Genomic DNA, 21,873 nt, shown 5'->3' with positions numbered 1-21,873 from the left:
GTTACATGTTACATATATCTTGAATTTGGTAAGAGATAGGAAAAAGCTGTTCATGTAAAAGTCTATTTTTCTATGACTTCATTTTCTTCGTGAATGCAACGATGCACTAAAAAAATGCAGATGCACTTTTTATTTAAATAGAATTGCACATCTTTTTTACTCGTATCAACTCCTTGGAACATTCTGCATAAAAAAATTCTATGGTACTATTAGAACGATATACGGAGAATAAACGGAGGGGCCTCGTCTCCCGAGATCAGAATTCAAGTTCTTTAACACAAGACCTTTTATTTCTCCCAAAAAACACAAAAATATACAATCATAACTCACTCGCGATAACATAATTAACATAACTAAAATCGCTTCGTTCCGCCGTGCTCGCGTCTATATTTCCTTCTCTCCCCTCTCTACTATTCCCTCTCTTCTATTTCGCTAACGCGCCTATGTCTAACAGTACAATGTTTAAAAAACTAATATTTCTTGAGATATTTCATATTTTTCATAAGTCATACCTTTCAACTGTTATTAATAGCTTTTTCCTATCTCTTACCAAATTTAAGATATAACTCGTCTCAATTGCGTGACGTTTATATTTTCAGAGACCTATAACAACTTTGTTTTTCGAAACTAATAAAAAATACAAAGGAGTGTTAGTCAATATTCTGAGTGAATGGAAATAATTTAAATAAATGAATACCTCACACACAATTTATGTAAACATTTGCAGAATTATTGCAAAGAGGAGGTATATTCTTCTCTCGTTATACCTCCTCTTTGAGCGAGGTTTCTTATGGGGCGTTGTGAAAAATCCAGATGGGCGTCAGTCAAAACTTAGCGAGAAAGGACAATCTGAACATTCAGAATGAGGGAAGGGCAGTATGACTGTAGTGCGTATCACTCAGCGTTCGGACGTTGTTCCCTTTTCCGCTTGCCTTCGCAGACACAGTTCGAGTGACGTAATCAAGCTAATGCCTGATTCTGGCGACGATTCCTAATCGGCAGCCTTTTTAGTTCGACGCTACCTTTTAACTACTAACTGAACTAAATTTGTCACGCGACTTGCTCTGTATTATCCACAAAATGGCGGAACTGGTCTGTGGGAATGCTTTCACGGGAATACACTTTTCGTCCTTATATGAGAAGATTTTGATGTAAATAGGGGTTCATTCGAAAGAGGAAGGTTCAATGCAGGGCGCTCTGGTCACCGTTTGAGTCACAAAACTCTTTTAGTAACCTAAAAATACCTTGGATTCTGCGAATGTATTTTGTCGATTTTTACTCTACTTTGGACACTCATATTATTAGGTATCAACTCAATCTCGTTGAACCATGACCAGACCGCTCTGCATTGGACCTTCCTCTTTCGAATGAGCCCTCACCCAGCCCTAAATCTCTTCATATAAGGACGAAAAGTGTATTCCCGTAAACCCCTTTTTAGGCCCATTTTTGCCAGTAATGTCACATCGCTGCATTACTCGTGTCTACCCCCTTAACATATTCACTCATTGAGTGCATTGAGATTACAGTAAACTCTCGTTATATTGCCACGTACCAGTGTCATCCTTCCACCATCATAGTCTATGAAAATGATACATTTTTATCTACCCTCCACCCTTCAAATCAGAGTTTGGAAGCTTCACTTTTCCGCTTCTATGGACTCATTGGTGACAATATAACGAGAGTCCACTGTATTAACAAATATTCTATACACACTTTTCGTTTACATTATGGAAAGGTTATTAGTACCAACTTTACGTTCTATGTCAATATTAGTTACTGTATTATGAACAAATCGAATGCTTATACAATTATAACACTGTTAATCCAAATAAATCTTAAATAAAGATACAAAATTAAACGATTATATGTAAAGTAAAGCGTTTTGGGGAAAAATTGTAAAAAAATTTGTGTCTATAAAAAGGTACTTTTTATAAAGTTTTAAGGGGGTCGTACACACTAATTATCTGCTTTTTCGGCCAGTTTTCAGAGGCAACGCCCCTTTCCTCCCGCCGTTCGCCGTGACCCGCGCGAGGGCCGTAGTTTTCGAGGCACCTCAGACGCGTGCCGTATGAATCGTACCCCATAAGTGATGTGGAAACCTATTAATACGAGTGCGACATGCGCCTGAGCTGCCTCGAGGACTAGGGTCCTCGCGAGAGGCACAGCGAATGGTGGGAAGAAAGGGGCGTAGCCTCTGAAAACTGGCCGAAAAGAGTAGTTAATTCGAAGCCCTGCACTAAGGGGTCAGAAAAAGCAGTTTTATCACATACATATACATCCCAAGAATATGCCTATACAGCTTTAAGACTAAATTCGGCAAATTAAGTAATCTGATAATCAAATTTTAAGTGCTTTTTCTCGAAATGACATTTTTCAATCACGTTGACAGCAAATAAAAAATCTAACAAATCCAATTGTCGTCCTCAAGATTGCATTTTGTAAAAAGCCGTATCCGTTTTTTGATTGATAAAAATGATTTAATTTTTCTTTACTTTTATCATACGAACAATTAATAAAATTTCAAAATATTTTTACATATGTTCGCTATTTTGTTATTTTTCAACATTTGTTAATTTCTTTACATGCTGTAATAGCCAATCATATGTAGTTTCTAAAATATTTTGATTATTTTGTGTGTCAAACAAAGTGCAAGACCAATTTGTTGTTAACGCCACGACAACGTTCTTTTAGAGACGGTCGTTTCAAAATTGTGTATATCAGCCAGAACATTACCAAAACTATTAAAAACATTTTTCATATTTTCTCCAATACAGCTAATTTATGTATCATAAAACAGAAAAATTGTATGTTATATTATTATGTTTTTAAAAATTCTCAAAAATACCCATATTTTCGATCCGTTACTCTGTACGATCCCCTTTAAAAGTCAAAATGGAAAATTAGGCTCTGTATACCTCTGTATAATTATACAGACTATTTTAAAAAAGAAAATCGCAAAATTGAACCATCTTTACAGAGTGGCGGATCAAGTCAAGCGGAGGCTCCCCAATCCCAAGATACTGGGGTTCAAATTTCTGGACCTTCAAACTCAAGTTAGAAAAAAAAAGTTTAAAGAAAAGTCACATTAAGTTATCAACAAGAAAGAAAAGTAATCAAAAATTGGTGTGTATACATATGTATATCATTATGTTGACTATAATATTATGTGTAATAACAGAGTCTTTGGTGAAACTCTGTTATTATTATGATATTTGGACAACCAAAAAAAAACCCGTAATTTTCCTCGAACCCTAATGAAAAGACATTATAAGATCTCAGGGCCGCTTCGGGGCCCTACACGGCTGCTTAATCCGCCACTGTTTTGATATCAACATGACTGCTTGAATATCGTGTTGTCCTTGTTTCTCTATGCACGAAAGACAAAGATCGTCCAAAGCTTCTCACAATCAGTTTCAATTCTGTTGGCTCCTGAGCTACGACTCTAAATTAATTTTTACCTACAATTCATGTATAACAAATAAATATAAAAATTTTAAACAACAAATTGTAGAACAATCGCTACAACCTATTGTTGAAAGTTTACCTTTAGAAAAGGAACGATTTAAAAAATATTGTACGTCCGATAACTGCTTAAATACTATTTTATATCCGTAGTTTGTGCGGTTATTATAAATATGTATGTACGTGTGACGAGTGATAAATGTACATGTTCCAACGATGTGATCGTCGAGATAATGACGATGTTAATATTCAATAATATCAAAAATTCTCTACTTTGCAATTATTCTGAAGTGATGGAAAAATGTTAAAACTTAATAAGTTTTACATAATTACTCTGTTTATTACTTTATTCGACGATTGAATGCAATGCATTGGTGTTTAAATTTTCAATTCGAATCACGAAAATCTGTCTTCTTAATCTTATTTCTTAGTTTCAACATAGTATGCGTTATCATTTTCGGTTAAATATTATTAACCTATAATACAAAATCTTATAATCTTGATTAATATAAAATATTAATATTCTTTCGAAAACTCGGTTCTTAATTGCCAAAGCTTCTGCAGTGAATCTAGTACAATTTACCTTCGATAACACGTAAACGTTCGCGATTATATGTCAATTAAGTTTCACGTCCCGAATCAGGTCGGGTACACTTTTGAAGTGCGTGCTCTCCAAGTATAGTCGACGATTACATCCATTTTCTATTTCTTCCAACTGCATCGTTTCAACATAAAACGGCAATTCCGCTGCCATTGAAAATGAATTGTCACGGAAAGACTGACATCGAGGTGATCGCTGAATTTGGAGACGGTGAACTAGCGGATGCCATTCTGCCGCCACGCTGTACTAACTAGCATGCGTTGGAGATCCCAAGTCCTCCGTTTGCGTGGCGGCATCCCTAACTGAAATCATAAAACGTCGATTAATAAAATAAATAAAGTATTTGATTTTACTTTATTCGATACAACTTGGTAGTTTATGCGGTAGTTGGTCAGTTTTTGATAAAGTGATTTAGCAATGAGAACAACTTCTTCAATGAATGAAAAAGTGATTTCGATATACAAGGTGTCCCAACACTGGGGTAGAACCCGTGGAGGGATGATTGCTGAGGTGATTCTAAACAACTTTTTCCTTTGCCAAAATGTTGGTTAAGCCTTCGTTTTCGAGTTATTAACGAAAAACACTGGCCAATCAGAGCGCGCCTTTACCGCAGGCCGAACCACGAGAGTGTTGGGTATGTTTTGCGTTCAAGTCGTGGTCGTGGTCCGAGTGCATCAGCACCGCGTCGGTATAATAGGATTCGTTGAGCAGATGTTGCATCAAATAATGAATCAAAAAAAAGGTAAAAAATAATAGTATCGAATTATTGATTGCTCATGAAAAACGAATAAAGTAATGAATCGTTGTTCATGTAGAATGAATAAATCGAATTGATCCAACACTTTTATTAGTTGTACGATTGGAATTTAAAAAAAAACACCTTGTGATCATTTTTGAAAAAAATATGCAAAAACGAATACACGATTTGGAAATGAAAAAGTTTCCACATAATAAAAAAAGGATTGAAATGGAATAACTAATAAACGTCCCCATTCGTCCGTAAATGATCCAGTTGCAATATGAAAATGGTTTGCTGTCATTGGGTCATTGTGCCGACCCTAACCACTACGGGATCATTGAACTCACTCAACCACACGGTCACTATCACTTTTCACAGAATTTCACTACCTAGTCCCAAAGAGACCCGATTCTTTCAAGTAAATAAACATTTTTATTCACTGTCACGTTGCTATTGCACTGTGCACAAATGAAAAGCGTAATATTCTGCACTACTTGGAACGTTTTCACGACATTACTGGTCTTCCTTTCCAACTTCAAATGGGACTGCTAGCTTGAGCGTCTGCAAAATCTGTTTCGCTCTTTGTCTTTTTCTACAATTGGAAATAGGTCATGGTTCGTGGCCATAAATCTGTTATTATCGGTAACCGAGAGTAAGCGAGAGAGGCTCGTGTGGATCTTTTGAATATTTCCGAACGTAGAAAAGGACAAAGACTGAAAAAAAACCTGGCAGACGCTCAACCTAATAGTCTTATTTGACGATGGAAAGGAAGACCAGTAACGTCGTATATTACATGTTTTTCATTTGTGTCCAGTGTAATATTAACGTGACAGTGAATAAAAACTTGAAAGAATCGGTCTCTTTCGGACGACCTAGTGAAATTCTGTGAAAAGTGATAGTGACCGTGTGGTTGAGTGAGTTCAATGATCTCGTCTGGAGATCAGCTGGATCATTTACGGATGAATGGGTAAGTTTCATTTACATTATTTTTGAATTTTTTCAAATTTAACATGTTTATTGAGTACAAAGTATTTTTTCTAATTCATATCAAACAACAAATAAAAGTGTTGGATCAATTCGATTTATTCATTCTACATGAACAACGATTCATTACTTTATTCGTTGTTCATGAGTAATTAATAATTCGATACTATTATTCTTTTCTTTTTTTTATTCATAATTCGATGACTGCCCGACAAATCCTATTATACCGACGTGGTGTTGATGCACTTGATCACGACCAACGCTTGAACGCAGAGCATACCCAACACTCTCGTGGTTCGGTCCGCGCTAAAGGCACGCTCTGATTGGCCAGTGTTTTTCGTTAATAACTCGAAAACGGAGCCTTAACCAACATTTTGGCAAAGGAAAAAATTGTTTAGAATGACCTCACCAATCATCCCTCTTCGGTTGCTGACGTAGTCGTTGGACAACTATTGTGAACGTTACGCAGGCGTGTTTATGCTAACCTCGCTGACCAAGCTAAAATCGCAAACACGGGAAGTATGTGATTTTTGTATGGTTTCGTTATTTTAACACAAAGTCTACTGTATGACATTAATTATCAAAGACAATATTATTTAAATGTCCTACTCGGCTTTTTTCACGAGCCTGATGCATTTCACCCAATTTTTCATTGTATTTTCATACAAGCAAAATTCAGTTTCATCAATAGCGATTGTGATTTTGTTGCTCAGCTCGTCAATAGTTTGGATTATTGGCGTAAATTTCACTTTCCATAAATCCCATAAAAAAAATCTAATGGTGTTAAATCATCAGATCTTGGTGGCAGTTGGTGTCTTCTCGTGAAAAATTAAATTTAGTCAAATGTATCAAGCTCGCGAAAAAAAGCGGAGAAGAACTGTTGAATGATATTGATTTTCATAATTAATGTCATAAAATAGACTTTCTATTAAAATAAAGTAACCATACAAAAATCAAATCCTTTGCGTTTTATTTCAATTTGAAGATGTGACACTCAATTTGGATAACCCTATGTATTCAAATTACTTTTTCATCTAGCCATGAAAAAGTTGTCCTCATTGCTAAATCACTTATTGAGAAATTCTAATTGAGCATACTATTTAGTAGCATAAATTATTATTTATTTTTATATACAGCGTGTCCAAAAAGGTTAGGATCTTCAGAAAGTTGTTCTTAAGACTCGTTATACAGAATTACAGATAGACACAAATAATTCTCATCGACAGTTAATGTTTACATCATTTCACTTACAGCTTGAAAGCTTCTATCACTCGTTGTAACGTCTGTTTGATTTTTAGTCGTGTATTATATTTATACAGAAAGAAGAAATTTTGAACATTTATTATAAAAATCTTTGAACACCTATAACTCTTCAGTAAAGCATTTTTGGACATAAGTTTATATGAATTTTAATTACCTACTTAACCTCGGTGTAGGTTAACCCTGGATGTAGCATGTTTATACGACTTCAGATTCTTAGGGTATTCGATGGAAATAGACAAAATTAAATAGGGATACTGTATGAGTCTGACGATTTAGCATTTGGGGCGGCAGATTAGTGTCATAAACTACCCGACCTGAGACACTCTGTATAACGCCTGTTTCTATTCTGTTTCGCTATGCCAGCTATATCGGATCTGTTGGATAAGCATTGTTGTGCTCCGATATTAGTTATATAAATATAAAAAGATTAAATGTTTACATACCTCACGTTGGCGGAGATTCACTGTGTAGTGTATGTCCGATTTCCCAAGGAAGTGCTGCTGGAGCATTAACTAATGATACCGAGGAACACCGAGCCATTGAATACCGATCTATTGAGCACCGTTCTAAACCTGTCAAAATTTAAATCAGATGTGATATAGGAAAAACAGTAATCAAAATGATATACAGGGTGTCTCATAACTCCTGTAACACCCGGAATCGGGGGGTTGCTGAACAATCTTTTTTCTTTACCAAAATGTTGGTTGAAGTTTCGTTTTTGAATTATGGTCAATGGGAGCGCGCGAGTTAAGTGACAGGAACACAGACTAATATTTTAATTATACGTTTACTTTGTCCGTACAGGTCGACAGCTTAGCTCGATTGCTCAACGTTAAATGGCATTGTCGTTGAGGCGATGGTAAGCTCTCTTTTCTTTGTTTTACTCTCATCCTCGAGTCAGAATTTTGTTATATCTGTTGCAGTGTCACATCCTGCCTCAGGTGAAAAGACTGGGGTTACGTGTTGTCACATAACTCGCGCTTGACTGCGGAAGCGTTGGCTTTGAACCGCGCTCGGTCGTGGTCGTGAACAAACGAATTTGCACAGCGTAGATATCAAGGGAAGCCTGCGACAAATGTCGTCTTAGTTTAAGAACAATATAGAATTATTTGTTATTCAGAAATGTAACATTTCTCGTACGCTTTCCTCGATAGCCACGATGTGCTAATACGTTTATTCACGCCCACAACCGAGCGCGGTTGAGAGCCAACACTCTCGTGGTTGAGCGCGCGTTCTCTTGGCCAGTGTTTTTCGATCAACATTTTGGTAAAGGAAACAGTTGTTCTGAATCACCCCAGCAACCCCCCATTTCCCGGTGTTACAGGAACACCCTGTATTTGTCTTGCTGCTCCGTGAGTTGCATGTAACTTATGGACGAAAATCAGAGAAAAAATTATTCATATAATGCATATTCAGAAGAAAGCAAAAATAAAAATATGTGGTCCCGGAGACCAGCCTCGTTCAATGTGACATACTGTACATAATTTTATCATAAATTTTGTGGATAACTGCATATGAATGAAGTCTCCGTTACATACCTGATAAATCAACTCCCACCATGCTGCAGACATCAAGACCACCTGTGCTAGTCGCGCAACAGTGCTGCTTCGGTCCCAATGATTTTGCTTTACAAAATATCTGCATAAACGAGAAAAATTGTCAATTATTCATATTGTTATTGTAACAGTCGATTGTCATTGCTTATGTCACGTAGAAAGTTCACAGGTTTTTAAATGAATAGCACTTTATTTTTATAATATGATCTCGACTGACTCTGCTTATGTCCGGTAAGGTCTTTTATAATGTCGTTGGTGGTGGAGAAGGGGCCGATGATTGACAGGGTGGAATGTCCGTGAGAACGCGTCTTATCGAGTACTTAAGTAGGCGGTCGTAATATGATGTTTAGGTGTCCGGTCGTGAGGAGTTCGATTATTCGAGTATCGATCGTTTAGGCGGGTGGCCGTAACACGATGTTTGTCCGATCGTGGGAAGAATTCGATTAATGTACGTTTGGGCGGCTGGTCGTAACACTTACGAAGTAATTAATATTGTATTCCGATAAGGAAGTCATTTACTATATTTAAAGAGTTTTACAACGCTCAGCGGAATTTAGGTGAAGTTTAAACGTAAGTAGAGTACAGTGACATTTGTAGAAGTTCTCTCTGGTCTGAGGAAAATTGCCTGTATTATAGGATCGAAAAATAGGGAAGTACGTAGGGGTTATCTTGGGACCTGTGGTCAGTAAGGCAGGCCGTACACCAAAGATGCATCAAACACGCAACATGCAACATGCGACGTAAGATAAATGTCACATGTTCCTAAACCGCGTAAACCAGTGCAACAAATGTTGAAACAGTTACTAAAATGTCATAGCCTGGCAATATTTGCGACGTATTAAACGAGTAAAAAGAATCTGTCGATATTGGATTAATCCACTAATGAATTTTTTAGAATGAGCCAGGAGAGTTTTAAACTGTTGGTCATCAAATCATAGGACCGAGAATAGAAAAACTGGATACCCACTATGGAGAAGCAATTTCCTCAGAAGAACGTTTATTAATTACATTAAGGTAAATATTATAAAAATATAGTACAATATATAAATTGAACATTTTCCCCTAGAAAAAATAATTATTATTTAAGTTTCTTTATAAGTCAAAATCAGTTAAATATTCCTTCTTATTTTCCTCTCTTCTTATGGACCATTCACTTCACACTGGATATTGTACATAATAATTGGGATTTGGCGATGAATATACAGGGTAATTATGTATAGAGTTATGGCCTTGATAAATGACAGGAGCGAATATCTGCGTCTTTAAGAATATCGTCTATGAGGCCTATAACTTTATGTCTAAATCTTCGATTTTGCTTTTCAGTCATTTTTGACATATCTGGCAACAAACTACGTCAAAATGACATGTTTGCATCCTCTTGTGTATTTTTCTTTGTTTTTTTTAGTTTTAAGCCATTCAATAAAAGCAGCGTCAGCATCACTTGAAGTCGTTGCAGGAGTTTGAACTTTTTGCTTTTTGTGAGCTATAATCAAAGATTTGTCAATGCTTGATTCTTGAGTATTGTTGTTTGGCATATCAAACGAAGAATTAGATTTTGTGATGTCTTCGGCTTGGTGTACATTAAGTTGTTCACTTTCTGTGTGCTTTTCGAATACGTTATTTGTGCCTTTTAAATTATCGCTACATCCGCTCGTCATTTCTAAATTTCCAGTACTGGGTATATTTTTTATGTAAGGCAAAAGAAATTCCAAATACTCATTTAGATAGTATTTTTTCTTAGAATTTGCACTAGATCCGCTTGGTGGATTTGAAAGCTAACGGTCTTGCGGTTCAGTGCGCGCTCTACGCGCGTTCTCATTGACCAGTGCTTTTCGTTAATGATTCAAAAACGAAGTTTCAACCAACATTTTAGTAAAGGAAACGTTGTTCAGAGTCACCTCAGCAACCCCCCATTTTCGAGTGTTACGGGAGCTATGAGGCACCTCTGTATAAATACTTGATATATCTAAAATCGGTTAATTTTACTGTTTATAAACGTTGTCCTTATATGAACGCGTTCCTCGGGTCCCCATGGGGACCCTGGGAACGCGTTAAAATAATTTAATTCAAAGAACTGCTTAGCAAAGCCTCGATTTTTTTTCAAGAAAAAATAATTCGTCACCCAAAGGGTAAAAAAAGTGGGTGATGTTATAGTTATGTACCGCACTGTAGAAAAACGCGTCTTGACCATTCTCAATTATTAATTGGATTATGTAGATTACATTCAAACAACTGTACTCATCTCTTAATCTATTAAAAATAATAATTATGTTCGTTTAAACTTTTTTTTAAAATTACCCATATTATCGTCTATCAAAATATTTCCCTCTCCTCCTGACTCACCCTGTGTAAGACATATAAAACGTAGATACCTTTCTTTTGTGAATATTATAAATATTTAAATATATAAAATGTGCTATCAATTTGTCCCGTAGTATACGAACGGACTTACACTAACTGAACAGATATGTGATTATTTCTGCAGGATTAAAATTTACGGGACACCGACAAGCTTTTCGAAATTCATGGGCTGTAAAGTCGAAGCAACAAGATATATGACCGTTACTGTGAGGGTCAACATAATGTATTGCACGTCCTACAATGCAGGATCTGCTGAATCAGTGAAAAGCGATGAGAAAGAACGAACAACAGAAATGAAAAGAACGGATCGTTAAACTGCTAAAAAGTATTGGAAAGAATCGTATAGGTAACATAAAGCGTATGGAATCAAGGATCAGAAAGACCATCCGTTAAAAATTGATGTTCATTTTTTCTTTTAAATTCTTATAGTGAAAATAGAGTTGACGAACTTGAAATGCCATAGGGATCCGTATACAGGGTGTCATGTAAATGGTGGTACAACCGTATAGGGGCTGATTCTACGTGAAAAAATAAATTGAAAATATAAAATAAAATTTTTTCATTTCATACTTTGTTTCCGAGAAAATTGAATTTAACAATTAATATATGTATAGTGCAAGAATAATTGATTGAAAGCATAGATATAAGGATACAAAAAAGCTTTCAACGTGATTTTTTCGGAACACAATTTTTTGAAACAGTGACTATGATTTCCTAAGATCTAATGAATCGATTTAGAAACACCTTAAGTACTTAATTTATAATTGTACGCCTTGTGACAGACAAATCACATTTTTATGCGACTTCGAAAAGGAAAAGGCTACTCAATTCGATCAATACATATATATATATATATTTTTTTTTCCTGGATTTATTCGCCGATTAATCCGAGATGGATGGACCAATCGAAAGAAAACCTTTTGCATCTTGTAGAGTATGTCTTCCGATTGGTACCGTTAAAAAAACATTTTGCATTTTTTCATTCCGAACGGTTTTTATTGCAAAAAAACGTGTTATTTCATGTACGTTCGGCGTGTGTTCACCGATTACTCCGAGAATGATGGACCAATCGGAACGAAACTTTTTGTATCTTGTAGAGTATAACTCCCCATTGGTCCCGTTCAAAAATATTTTGCATTGTTTCATTGCCAAGGATTATTATTGCAAAAAACAGAAAGTTTCTAACCTCAACATATGTTGATTTCAATGACCCTTTAATATGTTGTCGGGGGCATGATGCTGAAGAACTTTTTTATTATGCATAATCAACTGAAAGCTTTAGTTTCCGAGATATTCGTGAAAAACTATTGTTACTACTAGATTGAATTCTACGTATGCCTACGTGTATTCTACCGCCTACTCTGGCGGTGTATGGGTCAGCATGCAGTCGCCTGTCTCTGCTGTTTCTATACACATATCGCATCGACCAAAAACCAGTATACAGGTAAGTCTCGATTAATGCTAGTTTACATAGTGCGATATTCGGTTTAGTGCGAATTTTAAAATGATACCAGGTCGCATTTAATGCGAACAAAAATTCAGTTAATGCGAGGTTTGCGAGGCTTTTTTCGATCCAGACATGGATCGAAGCATGCAAGTTAACAGAGACTTGGATAAAATACTGCGGGTTCATCATCACATATACGGAGATATGAAAAAACAGATATGAAAAAAAAAAAAATAATAAACATGTTTATGCTATTATAATTTAATAATATACGTATGAAAGGTATATTTCAAAAATTTGATCGTATATTTTCTTTAACTAAGATCCAATTCCTATATTTCAAGTATTCGAATAGTACGAATTCAATTAATGCGAACAATTTCTGGGATTTATTACTTGCACTAATCGAGACCTACCTGTACATGTGTAATAATTATTGTTATTGCAAAAAACCTATTTTTTAGTAATACTGTGCAAGGAATGTACCGATCGCAATGAAAGCTTTTCAATCTAATATGAGGTATTTCCACAATGAACTCGTTTTCAAAAATATGGAATTTATTATTGTTAATAACTATTGTTATATTAAAAAGCCTATTTCTTGGTGTTACTCTTGTCACGGGCAATGTGTTTAATGTGGGCCTTTTGTAAAATGACCGGGCATTGTGTAAAATGCACGTTCGAAAAGACATTGTGTGAAATGTCCGTAACAAGTTTCGGTCAATCTATAAAATGTCCGGTCATTATACAGAATACCTAGAGGGTGGTGGTCAATGTATTGAAACGCTTTTGTTATATAGATGTGATAGATTAGGTTAGGCTACACATATACCGCCATAAGGCGGCCGGCAAGGCTTTCCTAAGACAATAGTGTTGTTTAAATAATAACAAAAGCGATGCCAGCCGCTTCTCGGCGGCCGGATTCAAGTGTGTGGCCCATCCTAACCTATCACATCTATGTATGGTTTTAATAATAATGATGATAATAATAATAATAATAATAATAACAACTTTAATGCCAACGAACCGTGGGTATTATATAAAATCTCCGGGCCATTTGTGAAATACCTACCCATTATATACATTGCCCAAAAAAAAGTGCAATCTACGCAATGGCCAATCATTTTACAAAATGCCCACCACGTTAAACACATTGCCCGTAATACTTTTCACATCTAATAGGAAAGATTTCTGCGATGATCCCAGTTACAAAAATTTATGGAATTCATTATTGTTAATAACTATTGTTGTTGTAATTATCCAATAAGAACGGTGAACCACCTTACACTATCCTACAAATACTACTGGTTCCACTAAAAAGTGTGATATAAAATAATTTTTAACAAAAAAGAAATCCGACTTCGAAATGCACTAAAAAGTGTAAAATAATTTATATTTCATTTATACCAGTATTCCACAGCTATTAATAAAATCTATTTAATCGTTAAATAGGATACTAAATACATTTCAACCTTTTCGGAGGAAGCGCAAAATTAAAAATACCCGAATATACACTCCTGCTAATAACGATTTGATTGCGGTATGGCAATCTTGATAAATAATATGTCGTAAGAAACGGAACGTTATAGATACGGCTGAAAACATTTATAATTGTAACGATTGTATTAGAAGTTGACAGCACTTTTGATGTACATGTAGTTAATTCTTTTATTAATAGCTGTGGAATACTGGTATAAATGAAATAGAAATTATTTTTCACTTTTTTGTTAAAAATTATTTTTTATTCAATTTGGACACTTCTTTTTAATAGAAGCTAATTTTTAAAGAGGAAGAGTAATTTTTAAATTATTTTACAACAAAATTGAAAAAAATTTTTTGATTATTGCTAAATGTTATTTTGTAAAAAGATTTTAAGATTTTTTAAAGAAGGGTTGTTATTAGCGTATGAACTTTCTTGAACTAATTTTCATAAATTACTTTTAGCAACAAACTAATTCATTAATTAGTTATTACAAAGTGGCATGACCATGAAAATTACTTTGTTATTACAAAGTTTAATCATTGGCATAATTTGAATCTTTTTCTGGGGTGGACCTCCCCTTTAAAAATTTTGTAATTTTGTAATTTTGAAACATTTAGGATCTGGAATTGAGAAAATTTGAAATTTTGAAATTCTGGAACTAAGAAAATCTGAAATCTTGAAATTCAATAATTAAGTCAGACGTGATATTAAATTTATTTCATTGAATCAAATAACTCATACGAGTCATTTTTCAATAAGTATGCAAATTCGATTTGGTTTATGTTATATTAATCATCTGAAATTATTTGTTATATGAAACTATTCATAAAATTTGTTACATTTATTAAATTTTTGTTTGTTAATAAACGACATTTGACATTTAAAATATTTTTATTGTTACTCAGGGCAGTAGCCTTGACAACATATGTCGAAGTCATCGAAATAAAAGGTAGGTCTCTATATCTGCATAATTACCGTTTTTTTTAACCTTTTAATTGAAGAAGTAATTTATCAAAAACGCATTCTGCCTTCACTGTGACAAATGATGTACAGAGTGCATTAAAAGTTTGGCAATTTTACGATAGAGATTTATAAAATGAATTGTTCAAATGAAATAACAGATTCATATAATTTATTTTGAAAAAATGTCCTTACCTTAGTATAAAGAAGCTCCCTCGAAATACGACGAAAGTGATTGTTGAGGAGCCAATATAGAAACGGATTCCAAAAGCTGTTGGAGAGTGCGAGCCACGTGGCGAGGAAGTCGAGGAACGGAGGTGGTTTGCTTCCGGTACAAGCTGCAACAACTTCCTGAATCGTCCATGGAGTGACCATAACAATGAATCCTAAACTCATTGCAGCCATTGTCCGCGAGGCTGCAGTGGATAATCGTCTCTCTTGGGCCATGAGCTGTAACATGTACATAATGAATGTTTAATATTATACACCGTGTCTCATAAAAATGAAACCTTGAAAAATTTGTTATTCTACATACGTTACAATTGAATTTTTGTAAAAGTAACTTGATCCTTATCGCTTCAAGAATATTACAGAGTGATTTTTAATCAACTCTAAATAAACTTTGTTAATTTTAATCTTTTGTGTAATAATGAAGGAAACAATCCCCAATATGTTGCCCTGGTTCACGGTCGCAAGTGTCCAATGATCAAAGGAAAGCGCCGAAACGTATCGGTGTGACTAATTCTAATTCAATTACAAAACTTTTTTATTTTTGACTATTTTTTAATGAAACTTTTACTAACGCATTGGTAAGATTTTTCTGATTAAAATGATACCAAACACGATATAGTTTGAATTATAATTACTTGCTAAAATTGATGTTAAAAGTTGGCGAAAAAAAAGAAATCGAAATCAAAACGTTGCATATATCCAGCCGAGGTGTCGATTATTATTCTATTATTATTGTTAGCTTGTAAATTACTTTAATTTTCAATAGGAAGAAACTGTCCGGTTTCATGGAAATCATGGGCTCTTCCTAACATCATAAAGCACCTAATTTGCAGTCAATAGTTCCGTAGTATACAGTAAAACCTGGATAAATGCAACAAAAGAATGCTTGGATAAGTGCAACATCGCTATCCCCTCCACTTGGGGGAATCCCCCTAGGCGAACCGAGCCGCTCGACGAGGAAACCGTGTAATATGATCCGACCGTAATATCCGTGTGACTAATACTAATTGAACGATAAAACTTTTTTATTTCTAACTGTTTTCTTAATGAACTTTTTACTGCAACTTTTAAATGCAATCAAAACAATTGTCCACCCCTGACCCAGGGGGATCCCCCCAAGCGTTGGGGATAGCGATGTTGCACTTATCCAGCTTTTACTGTATATAATTACTGTCTACATGGAAATACACCCTGAGTAGGTTGGGATAGCTTTTGGTGGGGGTGATAATATTGAATACTCTTAATGTATATACTGTCCACATGGAAATGCTGTTTGCAATGTGTATTTCGCGGGTTCGAAGGTGCGAATTATGTGTTCGGAATAGTTCACCCATTATACTGCGCTGTGTTGGTAAGGTAGGGAACGACATTAAAATGGTAAAGAAAAAATTTCGAGTCGCTAAAAACCATTTTCACAGATATTTCCTTTCGCAAAATGGAGCTTATTTGCAAAATTTGGCCTAAATCGGAGCATGACGGTTTTCCGAAGTTTCGCCAATTTTTCTTTAGTGACTTAAAATTGTGATACAAATATTCCTTGTACAAGTAGGCGCTTTTTCTTTTTTTAAATTTTAAACTTCATTCTTCTCAATGTAATACTGATCGTTACTTAACACTTTTAAGCGTACCGTCAGTGAAAATTTGTAATCTAAGACCAAAAGCATAGTCGGGAATGATTATAACATTAATAGTCGAGGTCAGTTGTAACGCAATAATTCTCTTTTCTCAATAGTGCCCGTCTCCAGAGCTTGAAATGCGGGACATTATCGAACATACCTGCTGTAGATCTACAGCCCGCCTGAGCAATCCCACTTTCGATAAGATAAGCGAATCATAAAATCGTTCGCATGTGAACATACACATAATTCAATCGCCGAACTGCATCGACACTGATTAATGTCGTGTCGCATGTTGTTTCTGAACGTTACATCATCAGTTGTACCCATTCTTAACCGTGCGGAATGTGTTAAAACGGTTTTCAATAAATGCTGCTAGGTGTAAATGATTTATTGTTGTAACATTTTTCACTTCTCTGACAAATGTTTTAAATATATTTACAATGTAATATAGGATATAATGTAATATAGGGGATGTAACACTTTAAATACAGCAAAGTTTCATTATACGATAGAGACCCAGAATTAGCGCTGGCTAATTACCGCAGGAAGTAATATTTTTTGGCGCACACTACCGTGTATAAGTCACTGGACACGAACTAATTGAAATTCGTGATTAATCACCAGATAAAATCGTGATTTTCGGTAATTTCAATTGTTAATAACTGCTAGATGGGTGGACCGATCTCGATGAAATTTTTAGCATATACCTAACTTATTTGAATCTACAAAAGCATATTTTAAATTTTCATTACAGGCTCAGATAAAAAAATTTAGAAATTGTCTTTTACTATTTTTATCGTGATTTCGACAAATTATAATTTTTTAAAAACAACAAAAGCACAAAAATTAATAAAAAGTAAATTAATTTCTATAGCTTCTTCAAGAATCTCAAGTCGTTTTATTTGGTCCAATTTTAAATGAGAAATTTTGTTTTAAATGGTGTCCGAATAGTTTTGTCACCCACTGTAGCAGGGAATTAATAAGCGCCTACTGTACTAAAACGGGCGCCCGAATGCACTGTTATGGACTAGAATATGATAATGAGATTGAAACAATGGATGATGTATAATACATTACACTATATCAAGGGGCCAGCAAAGTTTAACTATAAAATTAGTCGACTACCTATGAATAAAAAATGGAGATATGGAGATAACAGATAGAGTAAAATTATGGATTTTCGGAGGCAATGTAATTAGTTTGGACTCCGCCTGATTACCTCACAAATATGATTAAACCTGTACCTGTGAGCCAGACTAATCCAAGTTTATTTCCATTAAGTACTTCTCAATAGAATAGAGAATAAAATCATTTTTAACAAAAAATAAATCCGACTTCAAAATGCACTAAAAAGTGTAAAATAATTTCTATTTCATTTTTACCAGTATTCCACAGTTATTAATAAAATCTACTTAATCGTTAAATAGGATACTAAATACATTTCAACCTTTACGGAGGAGGCGCAAAATTAAAAATACCCGAATATACGATCCTGCCAATAACGATTTGATTGCGGTATGGCAAACTTGGTACTTAATAAGTCGTAAGAAAAAAAATTCGAAACGTTATGGATACAGCAGAAAACATTCGTAATTGTAACGATTGTATCAGAAATTGGCAGCATTCCTGATGTACATGCACTATACTGCAGTTCACGAGAGACCATACTTAACTCGCGCAGCTCACTAGGTCTAGAGAAATTTTTAATAACGTGTGTTATTCCCCTCTACAGCTCGCTTCTTACTTTGCATGATATGGTAAAGATACACGATGCAATGAAATTCCTATTATTTTCAAAGAAAAAATTAGATGATCGTAAAGTAAGAAGCAAGCTGTAGAGGGGAATCGCACACGTTATTAAAAATGTCCCTAGACCTAGTAAGCTACGCGAGCACAGCCGACTCTAGTACTAGCCATGCTGAACAACGTGGCAACACCGCTCACGTGACAATCGGGAGTCCTATTTTCAAAAACAGAGTCCTGTGCTCGGAATTGTAATTAACGTCTTTTTTAATTAAAAGCTGTAGCAATATACACTATTTTGTGTTAATTATGTATAAACAATATATAAACGTTGCAACTATGGCAAATAGAAGTGATGTGGTAGTATAAAATTGTTATAAATGTGATATATATTTTGTGTACTCTCGAAGTAGTTTGGTGTTGTGAAGCATGATATTTGAAATATTTACAGTGGTTTCAAGAAAATTTAGGTATGAAGCAAAATGAAACCACCTTTGGAACAAATTGAAACATTTAAGAATTGATGAACGTGTATATAAGTTTATAAAAACCTTGAAACAAGCGAAATTATTGGAACGAAACCAAAGAGGTTATGTGAAGTCCAGAGAGTAGTCGGGAGTCTGACGACGTTGATTGGCTGAGAGTCTGGGAGTCCGGGAGGCAGATAGAGTAGGGTAGGTGTTGATATATTCAAACCGGATTCCCGCGATGTTGCCATTTTTACTTCAGCATGGCTAGTAAGTACTAGAGTCGGCTGTGAAGCGAGTTAAGTATGGTCTCTCGTGAACTGCAGTATAGTTAATCCGCAATGGGTATGTTGATTCCCGTTGAATATTGTTTACTTGAAATTATCAAATGGATCATTTGTCACAGGTTGCCGACACCTGAACTAGGATCTTCCTAGTAGAAGAAAAGTTTTTAATTTTGCGCTGGCTCCGAAAGGGTTGAAATGTATTTAGTATCCTATTTAACGATTAAGTCGATTTTATTAATAGCTGTGGAATACTGGTATAAATGAAATAGAAATTATTTTACACTTTTTAGTGCATTTTGAAGTCGGATATTTTCTTGTTAAAAATTACTTTGTAAACCATTAACTGTATTTTTAATTGCAAATGGATGGGTGTGCAAATTTCTGTGATGTACTATACATTGAGACGAATTCAAATTGTTTAAGGTTTATTCAAGTTTTGGACTGCAGCCACTAATGAAGGATTCTAGAAAAAATTAGAATATAAATTTTAAATGATAAAATTAATTAGAAAAACGTACTTTCATTTTAAGCATTTCATTTGGTTAATTTCAATACTTTACATGGAAAGCAATCTTGTAATTAATTCGTTTTAATATTATGGTTTTTCATAGCTTTTACTGTATATTTGAAAATTACATGTTAACAATGAAATGTTAAAAATTCCAACAAAACATATGAGTAAGCATCAGTTTTACTTTCCAATACTTGCAAGAATAATTTCTTCAAAGTCCAAAATTTTATATTAAAAATAATAATGAATCGTTTGTTACAAAAATGTTTGAATACAAATTTTTGTAATTGCAGTGAATTTATATTTGAGCGTAGAAAAGAACGATGACCTTCAGCAATATCAAAGTCTGGAATAAGAGGACTTTAATGTCTAAAAGGTGGAACGTCTAGTCGATTCGTCTTTTAGACCAACTTGACACGGTTCCGAAAGTTGCAAAGCGCTAAGCTCGTCAGCGTCAAAGCCTCTCATCGTGCGACAGTAAAAGGATTACGAATCTACTCGTTAAGATAAATCCTTCCTCCTGATTCCTTCCACTTTTTCCTTTTCCTCCACGGCTGGCACCTTGGATTTTATTTTTCACCCATTGTACCTTTGTATTTCTATCATCCCTTCTCTTTTCCTTTACTCTCTTCGCATCTATTCTAAAAAGCGCGATTATTGTTTTAAAAACAGATAGCTTTTATAATGAAATTTCTAAAATTATAGCACAGGAAAGACTGAAAATCTAATTAACAATTGTAAGTTTATATGAAATAGTGCTCATTATTTATAATGTAAATCTTATTCAAAATTTTTTTTTTTTCGTTTAATTTATGCTCATTCTTAACTATGTTTATTTTTCAACTAACTGTTTATTATTCGATTTTAAACATCTAGGTATTATTGGTAAATTCAGCAATTTTCTTATATTTCTTACAAGGGAACATACCAAAGTATTAAAAAATATTAGACATGTATTTTTTATATTCACTTTGAAGAGATAAACACAGCTGTCAAATTTGAGGGTGCATATAATCACTTTTTCAATGATACAAAAATCAAAGCATATTCTAGATATGCAATTTTTTTGTGTGCAAATGTAGAAGAAAAAATATTAATATTTAAAGGGAGAAATTAACAAAAATTTATTACTTTTCAACATATTGTTTAAACAAATGTTCCTTTTGCAAATTTTTTTTACACAATCAAATTTGCTGTTCGGAAACATGAATTTCATCAATTCACACCATTGTTATATCTCTAATGGTTTCCAAGATATTGCACTCTTGACAGCTGTATTCATCTCTTCAAAGTGACTATTAATAGCTATAAAAAGATACATGTTGCTTGTTAATATAACATAGTTGTGTACCACATGTTTATAAGAAAATGAAAAATAAATTGTGTACAAACATATCACGATGTCATTTGCAAATATGTATTAAAAAAGCGGAGTATTCATCATGTAAAATAAATCTGTAATATTTTTTTATACCTAAAGAATATCAACTATTTAAAAATTTTTTAGTATTTTACGAGGTCATTAGCAACAACTTTTCAAAATTGAAAGTTTGAAAATTATTTAATTTTATGCACAGGAAAACAGGGGAACTTCTTAAGTGTTACGTTCACTTATTAATTAAACTTTCCTACCTTATAGAGCTCGTCGAGCTCTATACCTATGAACATACCTATACCCTATTTTGGGGGCAGCTGGCAAATTGTTTAGAAGATAGTAAGAATTAAAGTTAGTAATCCCTTACCAATTGAAATATAAAACATTCTCAGATAGAAATGGTTAGTTCTGCGGTTAAATACGTGAATGGAAAACGAAAGAGTCCTCTGTTTAAATCCCAGGTTCCCCATTCTTTCTTTTCTTTTTTTAAAATCTTTCTTTAATTAATTTTTGTTTTTAATTTAATACTTTATTCCTTTTGAAATATCTATTATAGCTTGTGACCCGATTCGCGTGGGTGCACTCTATACAAACTCACTATACAATTCGTTCGGCGCCAGCCACTCGCTGTGGCAGTCAAAATCGAAACGAAAAGGGAAAGGGGGTAATCGTGGGTTTTTTACAGGGGACGGGTTTCGCGGCTCGACCGCTGTCTGCCGTCACACAGCCTACGCGGGGGAGTACGCAGGGAGGATTATCTGGGGAAGGGAGATCTCAGGGTTGG

General features: G+C 34.5%; 2 protein-coding genes across 10 annotated transcripts in view; one reads left to right on the top strand and one right to left on the bottom strand.

The window, feature by feature from the left end:
* Positions 1–14,162, top strand: part of LOC117611102 (uncharacterized) — a 144,429-nt gene extending 130,267 nt beyond the window's left edge. For 3 of the 9 annotated variants that reach the window (XR_013062610.1, XR_013062609.1, XR_013062606.1), the window contains exons 4-5: positions 9,501–9,619; positions 11,091–14,162. The gene's annotated coding sequence lies outside the window, so the exon portion shown is untranslated. Of the gene's footprint in view, positions 1–2,977; positions 3,118–8,674; positions 9,176–9,241; positions 9,346–9,500; positions 9,620–11,090 lie in introns of those variants that run through there. The other 6 variants (XR_013062604.1, XR_013062605.1, XR_013062603.1 and 3 more) reach the window with 4 other exon arrangements.
* Positions 4,226–21,873, bottom strand: part of LOC117610861 (trace amine-associated receptor 1) — a 274,562-nt gene continuing 256,914 nt past the window's right edge. Inside the window, exons 7-10 of the mRNA XM_076689710.1 lie at positions 15,052–15,306; positions 8,588–8,687; positions 7,493–7,621; positions 4,226–4,365 (exon numbers count right to left, since the gene is read on the bottom strand). Of these exons, the coding sequence (XP_076545825.1) occupies positions 7,494–7,621; positions 8,588–8,687; positions 15,052–15,306 (483 nt within the window). The 3' untranslated portion in view covers positions 4,226–4,365; position 7,493. The remainder of the gene's footprint in view (positions 4,366–7,492; positions 7,622–8,587; positions 8,688–15,051; positions 15,307–21,873) is intronic.

This window comes from Osmia lignaria, chromosome 8 (assembly GCF_051020975.1).
Source record: "Osmia lignaria lignaria isolate PbOS001 chromosome 8, iyOsmLign1, whole genome shotgun sequence".
Classification (NCBI taxonomy): domain Eukaryota; kingdom Metazoa; phylum Arthropoda; class Insecta; order Hymenoptera; family Megachilidae; genus Osmia; species Osmia lignaria.
This window is presented reverse-complemented; position numbering and strand designations above follow the sequence as displayed.